Source organism: Vitis riparia, chromosome 7, assembly GCF_004353265.1.
Source record: "Vitis riparia cultivar Riparia Gloire de Montpellier isolate 1030 chromosome 7, EGFV_Vit.rip_1.0, whole genome shotgun sequence".
Lineage (NCBI taxonomy): Eukaryota > Viridiplantae > Streptophyta > Magnoliopsida > Vitales > Vitaceae > Vitis > Vitis riparia.
Window position 1 is genome coordinate 9,477,411 of NC_048437.1, and position 10,436 is coordinate 9,487,846.

The 10,436-nt window shown below is 35.4% G+C and overlaps 1 protein-coding gene across 3 annotated transcripts; it reads right to left on the bottom strand.

Annotated features, from left to right (window-relative positions):
• Positions 1–14: 14 nt before the first annotated feature.
• On the bottom strand, positions 15–9,352 carry LOC117917627 (cysteine protease ATG4-like). 3 transcript variants are annotated; one of them, XM_034833963.1, is made up of 11 exons: positions 9,193–9,351; positions 8,536–8,591; positions 8,404–8,457; positions 7,950–8,255; positions 7,768–7,853; positions 7,510–7,560; positions 6,931–7,310; positions 5,357–5,495; positions 789–844; positions 640–719; positions 15–538 (listed from the first exon to the last, which is right to left on the bottom strand). In XM_034833963.1, the coding sequence occupies exons 4-11, from the start codon at positions 8,140–8,142 to the stop codon at positions 318–320; spliced, it is 1,206 nt and encodes a 401-aa protein (XP_034689854.1). In that variant the 5' UTR covers positions 8,143–8,255; positions 8,404–8,457; positions 8,536–8,591; positions 9,193–9,351; the 3' UTR covers positions 15–317. The 3 variants fall into 3 exon arrangements, with proteins under 3 accessions (XP_034689854.1, XP_034689853.1, XP_034689852.1); XM_034833962.1 differs by having other exon boundaries at positions 640–710; positions 7,950–8,457; positions 9,193–9,352; XM_034833961.1 differs by having other exon boundaries at positions 7,950–8,457; positions 9,193–9,352.
• Positions 9,353–10,436: the final 1,084 nt, after the last annotated feature.

Consider the following 10,436-nt stretch of genomic DNA (forward strand, 5'->3'; position numbering starts at 1 on the left):
ATCAGCAGGCCAGGTTGGAAACAGAAAGACTGAACCAAGAATGGAACGTCTGCTTTATCTCACATCCATCTTTAATAAATTGTATTACTTAAGAAATACATCAAAAGAATGAGAGGCGTGAATGTAATAATTAAACATATTTCTACAGATTTGGAACCTAACCAAACTCCAGAAGGAGTAACGAACAGAGATGCATGTAAACTAATTCAATTCCGGGTTATGCCAATGAGAGGTTATGTGCAACAACCCTATAACAAAGCCAAACCAATCAATGTACAAGTTCCAAGTTGCCTTTCTTCCCAACAATAATTTAATTTTCAAAGAAGTTGCCAGTCATCCTCGTGTTCATAGCCTTCTGCACCTTTCTTGCTCACCACATCAAAGGAATCATCCTCTCTAAAGCCACTGCAATCATCCATTCCGTCACTGCAACTGATTGGCTTTGGCAAACTGTGGATGTGTGCTACAGTAAATAGTGGAGCTCCATTTGATTCATCTGCTAGCTTGGAAGCCCGGATACAAAAATCATCAAAATCATCTGCCAACAATACAGAAAAGAAAAACTATAATCAATAAAAGCTCTGATGTATTTCACCACCAAAATCACCAAATTCAGCCAAAGAGCAAGAACCAACAAACCTTTGTCTCGGCAGTAGAACCCAATCGCCAAGGATGGATCAATCGAGTCAAGGCATATGTGTCGTACGATACTGGAGCAACTATTGAAGATGAGAAACAAGGAGAAAACAAGCTTACGGGAACAAATCATTCCAAATCCAGAAACTTACTTGCAGTGGTATGATGATGTATCAGCCTCTAGATTTTCTCTCCTAATATCGACTACCTGATGAACCAACCAGGTGTTGAGAAATTGTAGTTAGTCATGAAACTATAGCAGAAGTACTAGATCAGTAAACTCCTGGTAATGAAAAAGCATTCTACACACTAACAGTAAAATATAGCTAAACGATAATTGTTATCCATCCTTGAGTCGAAGTATAGCTAGACGATATTTGTCATCCAACCTTGAAAAATAAGGCCCTGGTAATAAAAATGCGTTCCTATACAGATAGATAGATAAATAGAGATTGAGACAAAAGTACAGCTAGATACTCATTATCCATCCTAGAACAGTAAGGCCCTGTTAATAAAAATGCATTCCTACACAGACAGAAATAGATTAGAAAAATAAGTGCAGATGGAGAGAGAGAGAGAGAGAGAGAAGATGATGAAAAAAAAATCAACTAAGGAAAAGAAATACTTGTTATCTATTCTAGAACAGTAAAGTCCTGGTAATGACAAATGATTCCTACACCAACACACACACATGACAATGCATTCCTGCACAACACAAGACACAGAGAAGAGATGGAGAGAGATGATAATAAGGATGAAAAAGAAATCAAAGGAAAATATATACTTATTATCCATTCTAGAACTTAAGTCCTTGTAATAAAAAGGCAATTCCCCATACACAGATCAAGAGAGAAGATGATGATGGCAGAAACAAGATAGATGAATGAAAAGAAATAATACTGCTGATAGTTTTGACAAGGATGAAACGAGATAACAACAAAGCAAGATGCTTAGACCCTGTTCAACCATCGAATTCCCACACTGCATTTTCTTTAACTGCCACTCAAACATCTCAAAATCCTGGTTTCAACCACACAACCCAGTTTTTAATTTTTAATTTTAATTTGTCATATTTTTAACAGGCCTACATACCCTGTGTTATAGGCTAAAACATAAAAACCTGAGAACCATTCATCACTTCAACATTTTTTATTTTTTGTTTATAATATTAGGAGATAAAATATTCATTATTAAATCAACCAACTGAAAAAAAAAAAAAATCAGACATCCTTCAAGCTGCCCAAAGGAAATGATCAGGAAGATTCCTTGAAAAACAAAGAGTAAATATCCAAAGATTAGTTGGCTGATCTAGGTATGGAAGAGAGGGAGCAACCCAAATCCCTCAAAGAGGGCTACATGTCTAATTTCCAATAACTCCTCTCCCACAAAGAAATCTAAGATAGCACCAGTAGGGCTTTAATTAGCTCATTGTTGATTCACTACCCAACCATTTAAACTTTAAAGTAAATCAGTGGCTTAACATGGTATCGGAGTTGTCATAAGTTCAAACCATACCAATGTTTATTTCCTCAAATTTATTAAACCATGTGCAAGCTCAAAAATAAGACAGCCCATGAAATAAAGTGTGAGAACCAAGAATTAAAATATCAAAAATTGCAGAAATATCAGTGGCTGGATTTTATAAAAGTATCGGGCCAAAATTGAAACCAAAAAAAAAAAAAACCAATGGGACAGAAATTGATTAAAACTTGTAAAAATGTTAAAAAAAATTAAGAAATAAGTAAAAATAGATATATTAAAGTTAGTTTTATTGAAAACCATATTGATTTTTTTTTTTATCTAAAACTGTTTTAAATTTTATTTATAAGTTTATATTTCTCTTGTATTTAATGAATACATAAAAGACATAAAGAAAGACTCGTTAAAAAATTATCAAGATTGTCAACACTTCACTACAAGAAAATATCCTACAATCCCAAATTATTACTATTCTGCTTGATGCCCCATATGATGGTAGTTCAACCCACTCTCTATTCCTGTCCCACTTTTCTTTTTCTGTCTCTTGAAGCAAAACAACATTTGGTTCTACTTTGCATAAAAGATCTTTGATCACCCTTCTTTTCTTTCTAGACCCCAAGCCTTGTATATTCCAATTAATGATCTTTATTAAAACCTTAATAGCCGAAAAACCTTAACACCCAAAACCCTCAGGCAGCACCCTCTAAAAGCCTACTCCTTTGATGATTTACCCCTTCTCCTGTGGCATACCTTTTCCTTTGTCTCAGGCCTATTCCTTTTACTGCCAGAAGGAATTTCAACCTTGTTGCATTAAAAATGCTAATATCCATAGAAGCCAAGAGTGCATTCACACTGTCCATTTTACTAGGGGCCGGTCCTTTAATGTGAAAGTCATCTAAAGGACAAAGGGGCAGGTCTATGGCCTGATCCTCTTGAGGAATACAACCCTCTTTGAAAGCTCTAGGGGAGGAACTAAGGGAGACAACACTGATAAGTAAATCAGGATCAAAAGCACCCTTGGGAAAATCTCTAACATATTTTAGACTGCCAACTATAGCACCAAATGGAGAGGATTAGAAGGAGTGCCACAGGACAACTCTAAGATATTCTGGGAAGAAAGGACATGACCAGAATTACTGGGACTAGACAAAGTGGATGGTCTAGAAGTTTACCACCTGATACTGTTCCACAAAAATCCAATCCTTCAGTACCAGATTTTAAATTAGAAGGCCAATTCTGGACTACTTTAGGATAAGAAACTCCACAGCTCAAGCTCCAGAATTTCCATTATTTTTTTCATTGGGTTTTCTTCCAAGGTTCCCAGAACAAACCCTCTCTGCATCTTTTTTTTTTTTATCAGAAACAAGAGATGTATCAATTACATATAAATAGTTCAAAAGAGGGATACAAAAAGATAGATCAAATAAGAATATACAACCCTTTCTGCATCTTCAGAAACAAAATTCTGGACAGAAGAATGGCCCTTTTCATAAGTCATCCGTCCAGAATTCTGCATCTTCAGAAACAAAATTCTGGACGGATGACTTATGAAAAGGGCCATTCTTCCTATAAGCTTTCACAAAAGACCCCAAACCCTTCTGATAAACTGTAGATAAGCCCCAAAGTTCATCAGAGGACTCCATACCATTTGAAGATGGGATGCCCCCTAACTCTTTTTGGCAAATTCCAACCCCAACCCCCCCACCCCCCCCTCAAAAAAAAATAAATAAAATAAAATAAAAATTGACCGTCTAACAGCTTTGGAGCCACAGGAAACTCTCAGATCATCCTTAATCTCATGTTCGCTGCCACCAAAAACCCTCCTATTAATTCTATCAAAATTACTCCCCTTTTTCTTAACATAATTTTTACCATAGAGATAGAGGAATGCCTATCCCCTTGAAAGTAATAGCTCTTTTTCTTATTTCTTAGAAGAGGTTGTAGTCACGCCCAACCTTTGAAACTTTTCTACTAGGGAAACCTAACCCAACATCGTATCACCCTAAGCAAAGATAAGGAAAAACCTCTTTGCACCAGTGGAGGAAAGTTAGAAGAACATAAACCCATTGCTCCTCAGCTCCAACCTATGAATTCTCCCAACATCTTTCATCTCATTTAGAAAAGAAGTTCCACCCTTCTAGCTAGAACAACTAAGCACTCCACCCAACAACTACGAAAGACCTCTCTCCCTAAATTTGATGCACGTTGGAAACACTCTTCCTATTTCCACTACTTCGCCCACTAAATCTTCCCCATAACTAATTAGAAGAGATCTCAATCTCTTCCTCCATTCCTCCATCCCTCTCTCCCAACAACAAAGAAAGGCCTCTCTCCCCACAACAAATCAGTAGCTAAGAACTAGGAAAGGCCTTCCTTCTTAAATTTAATCTGCCTCGAAAACCCTCTTCATCTCTCTACCACTTCCATGCAACAAATCGATAGAGATCTCTATTATATCTAACAGAACCCACCTTTCTCATTTCCCTGCTTATTATATTTTTACAACTTCTACTTTTATTTTTACCATATCTTCCGCCTACACTCCTCTTTTGCCCTTTTTTACACTACCTTTTTTCCCAAGTTTGTAATTCCTAGACCCTTTGATGGTTTTCTCTTTTACTTCTCCCACGCCCTAAACCCCTAAGCTTTTAATAATAATACTCATAGTAGTGATAAAGGTACAAACACATCTTCTAAGACACCTTCAGCGATATTAGCACCCTTGTGTAACTGAATTTGACAATGAGGTGAGGTTAGTGACAACAAGTCCAAAAACTTCTTATAGCATGCAAGTTGTTCTGTGACAATCAAAATAATCTAGTAATTCATATGTTGATTACATATGTGAAACTGAAACAAGATCTCATTTAGATTATATATTTAACTTCCTAAATTTTCAAGTTTCTAAAAATAATATTATTGTCTAAATAAATTGAATGATGAGCTTACATAAGCTTCCATAAATCTTGATAAGTTTCAATGTGTTTCAATAGTTTTCTATAAAGCTTACAATCATTCTTCAGCATCTCAAGACAACTGAAAAGATAAAGTTCATGTTACCATTTACACTTTCCTGCCACTTAACACTGCAATCTAGGTAAATGAACCAAATTTCTGTGACATCCACCAGCAATTAGAAGGAACTTGACAAAAGTATGCCTTTCAAAACTTATGTAGATATAACCTTCTAAATTGTATGGTAGTGACTAGATGGAAAGAAGTTATTAGAATTGTGCTATACCGACTGGGCTTCATGCGGGTCGAGGTAAAATGCTTTTTCATCTTGCACACCAACAATGTAAGTGGAAGCACCAGGTTTCCCGCCCAAGATGCCAAGGCTCTGGGGAAAGGTGAAAGTTGCTGCCAATGATGGAATATACCTGATAAAAATTTAGAAACCCCATAATTAGCATATAAATAATAAGAGAAGATCTTAAAAATGAATTTTAAAAGACAACATGATTATGTTGTTTAGGTTTCTAAGATGAGGACCTGGAGAATTGGGAGTTCCTTAGCTAGAGAAGGAAATGGATCAGCATGTGCTTTGATAAGGTTAGTTTATCGGTTATCATCATTAGGGAGCATAAGAAAAGGTTTTAACACTTTGATAGGCCTTAACAAGGAAACCCTCTTTCCTTTTTCCATTCATGCTTGTGATAGATGTCTTAAGTAGGCTTATCTAGAAAGCAAAATGCATAATGGAATTTTTTGTAGGTAGGAAATGAGGCAGTCTCTCACCTTCAATCTGTGAATGACGCCTTTTTTTTTCTTTTCCAGGGGAAGAGGAAATAGTAAGGAACCTAAGACCCTTTCCTATGCTTTTGGAGATGAAGGCAAGTTCAAGAATTCATATTTTCAAGAGTAGTTTTTGGCTATGATGGCTATTAGGAACCTCATATGAAGAAATACAAGAGAGGGAGAGAGAGAAAAGAAGAAGAAGAAAAAGAATAGGATTCAGAGTTCTGTTGAGGGAGTTTTCAAAATTCCTGTGAAAGAAAGGAAAATGGGCCTGGAAAGAAAATATCTCACTGAACAAAGTGTAAAGAATGCTTGAAAAGTGGTTCCTTTAATCCTAACAGATCTCATAGGACCCTAAAAGGGTTCTTTCTTTGGCTATGATGGGTGTTAGAAATGTCGTATGAAGAAATACAAGAGAGAAAAAAAGAAGAATAGGATTAAGAGTTATGTAGAGGGAGTTTTCAAAATTCTTAGTGAAAGAAGGAAAATGGGCCTGGAAAGCAAAAACAAAGTGTAAAGAATGCTTGAAAAGCAGTTCCTTTAATCCTAAAAGATCTCATAGGACCTCAAAAAGGTTCTTTCTTGTTTTTTTCTGAAAAAAACAAGGATAAAATTTTTTTAGTGCCATCTAGTTTAACCACATCTACTTGTTCACATAACCCTTGTAACATATGATGAAGTACACTATACGAAACAGGGAAGGTTACAATATGTATCCATGCTACATATCACTAATCATGCCAATTTAATAACTATGGGTACCAAATGTAAATATAACACAGGTTGAAATAATTCTTAAACTTGGTGTTGTAATTCCCTAAAGCATCACAAACATATCCCATCTGTTATAGTACACTTTAACTATTCAACCAGAGCATTGAAAAGATATCTCATCCTTCTTTGTGAAGTTTATTTCAATTAGATGAATTGGTTGTCTCTGATTAAAAAAGAAAAAAGAACTCATTTAATCAACCGAAGAAAAGGTATTTTTTTAATAAGTGACCAAGGAAAAAATATTTAAGGGAACCAATAAAGGTAAGCATGAATTATATCAACAGGTATTTATAGAATACAAACCTGGGATTGACCTTTTCCAATCCAAGAACCAAGGGAACCAATAGAAGAATTGGTGTCCAGTCAACCTGGCCTTTTGAAAACTCCAAACAATGTCTAGATGCTTCTTCGATATAAACAACAGGAGCACCACCTCTTTCTCCATCCTCATCACCAGAAACAATATAAATGGCCATAGGTAATGACTGGCCTTCAAGGTCAGTCTCCTCTCTCTTAGAGCGTGCTAGTGTTTCCCATGAGCGACACATGGCATATGGACCCACCCATGAACCAGCAGCAAGGCCATAAGCCTTTCCAGCTTGAAGAATATTGTGGATTGAGAAAGCTGATGCCTTAGAATCACCAAAATGGTGCAGGATCTCAATATAATCTTGGTCCATTGGCTGCATGATTATGAAGGCACTAAAATAACCATATCTACTATGCAATTAAACATGATTCATCACCCTATACTGAAATATTAATCAGAATTTGCACACTGACAAAAAAACAAACAAAACAGAATATAAAATAAAAAAATAAAAAATAAAAAAGTTAAAAAAAGAATAAGATTGGACATTCTATGACAGATAGTCATCTTACCTTATGTGATGTTTTTCTCCAAGATCTTCCCATTCGATGTAAAAGCAATGCCTGCAAAGACATCATCAGATGTTAACTAGTTTAGAGCAGAAGTAAACAAAGTATAATCACAAACAGGAATATAATTATTTTCATAAGAAATAAGAGACCATTATTCAATTTTAAGTAACTTCCAAATTGTACAAAAATTATAGAAAGTGTGCCAAAAAAATATGTCTCTTACTAATTAAATAACAGTGAAACAAAAGAGCACCACACCTGCGCAACAAGCATCTGACTACTTCGAAGCATGCAACCCCAATTCACATCACTAGTTAACTTTGAATCCCCAATAGCCTCAAAACCTATAAAATCAAGGATAGAGAGAGAAGCAACAGGTGAGCAATACAACTAATAACAATAAGAAGAAGAAAGAAAGCACCATTTTACATGTGAAGCACCTTTTCGATATGTCATCAAAATCCTTGAAGAAAAATCTTGTTCAAATTCAGCTAATCCATTGCTACTAGAGGCATGGTTAGAAGACTCTTCCTGTGAAATCTTGTAGCACAGACCTAAAAGCCATATGTCACTAGTTGAGCTAGAAATTCCAGTCTTGCTTGTCCCTAACACACGCTCTTGAATTCTCCTCATTGAGACACCAGTCACAACTCTCCTCACAGTGGTTGTCCACCCATTGTTTCTACTATTATCAATGGCCTTCTTTTCACTTGCTGATGGTGATGACTCACTGTTTGTCTCAAAAACTGAAAAAGCAGAGGCAAAAACGCTTGACCACAAGGATACCTTCGACAACTTAGTGTCGCTTGATTGTGGCTCTGAATTGGAAGAATCAGATTTAGTTTTACAAGAAAATTTTGAAGCAACAGCCTTCTCACAAAAACCCTTCATTACCTACTCATCAAGCTCATAGAAGCAACCTCAGGCTTTAGATATATTTCTGCGGATCTGCAATGGAAGATAGAATAAGATCTAATTTTAGATTCAATTCAATTCCATAAGGGAGATTTAGACGGGATTGATTACCTTTTACTAATGGCTGAAAATCATGCTCTTCCTCCTATTTTGTCACTTCAGAGAGACTGCGAGAAAAGAAGAGAAAAAGGAGGATCTTCATCTGTCATTTTCTCATCTTTTGCTTCCAAATAAAAAATAAAAATAATAAAAAATAAATAAAAAACCCTGTGAATTTCAAGTAAAGTGGCATTTTTCTGTATTCCCGAATCATCAAGATCGCTGGTGAAAATTTTACAGTTGAAAATTTTAATCACTTTTTCGTATTTTCTCTGTATCTAAGCTAAATCTATTTTTATACAAGAAAACGTTCTAAAATAGCAAAACTGCTAGCAATGACATTCCCAACTTCAACAAAGTTACCAAAACAATGAAGAAAAAGCAAAATAAAACCACATTTTAATTACTATATTATCTCTCTTACTTTCTTCGGTGCTAAAAATCCAAAACAAACAAATAAATAAATAAAAACTCAGATCAACTAAGCCAAAGCGTCATATGACTGTTAGGTAAAGTGCAATTTTGTGTGATCTCGGACCCTAAATGGAGAATATTTACGATTCAAAATTTTCTTTCATTTTTTTTTTTCATTATTTCATTGTTTTCTCAGCATCCAAACGATTGTATCAAAGTGAATTGATTGAATTGGAATAGAGATTGGAACAGTACCTTGAACTCAAGAGATCGAACGTAACACAACGTTTGGAGAAGGAATGATTGAAGGCTTTTGCGCGAAACAGTAATCGGGTTCCTTCAACACAGAGATCGTCAGAAACGCCACGTTTGGAGAATGGATGACAATTGATTGAATGCGTTTGTGTAATTGAGATTGGGGCAACGAGAGTTTAGTCAGGTAATAATGGGCTGATTCTGGGCCGGCCCAATTTTCTAACGACTGGCCGACCCAATTTTCTAACTATTTGGCTGTAACCAAATGGCTTAACCCAACCCGATCTTTAAATGAACTTAAATAATCATTTTTAATACTATGATTGGGCTTGGTTTAGAATTTTTCAAGTCAAACTCAATTTAGATTGGGTTCGGACCAAAGTTCAAGCTCGAGCCTAAGTTGATTCAATGTTTTTATAATATTTATAATATATATTATCATATATTAATTTTATTTGGTTCTTATCATAACTTTTCATTGTGTTACCTATAAAAAAATATTAATTTTATATATAAATCATTAAGAAAAAAATATTAAATTACATTATATCACATACTTTTTCATTATTTTAGAAAGATATATGTATTTTTTTTGTTTATTATACTTTACCCCCTAACTTATAACGTGTTTTACAAATTGCCTCATCCAGTTTAAAATCGAGTAATATACCCTTAATACTTTATAATTGCATACAATATATATTTTTTGAGTGATGTTACTTTAATTGGACATAAGGCGCATGTGTTCTTTAGGTAACCTATTTAAGTGGAGGGTAAGAGGGTCATTTCATTTTAAACCCCCAAAATCTTTATCTAATGTTCTTTTTTTTTTTCCTTCATTTCTCCACTCAATCCCCGATGTCTGTCTTGCCTTCACCACCATTGGTGCCGCCATGGATCCCTTTAGCAACCACCCCATTGTACCACCACCTTGTCACTATGGACTCCACCCTCCTCAAATCCTATACTGTCACTCCCCAATCAAACCCTAGCCCCAATGTCTCTCTCCCAAACAAGTCATTTCAATGATCAATCGCCCACAAAACCTCGACCTCAACCTCTAAATTTTCAATCATGCTAACAATTCCACCCCAATTTCGCCCACAATTACATAGCCTACTTCGCCACAATAAGGTTGTCAACTATTTCTTTTATAATCCAAGAGTTTGGTTTGGGCTGTTTTGGGGTTTTTATTCTCCATATGTAGCAAAGTTGGTTGTCTGGTTTGACTAACCATATTTGGT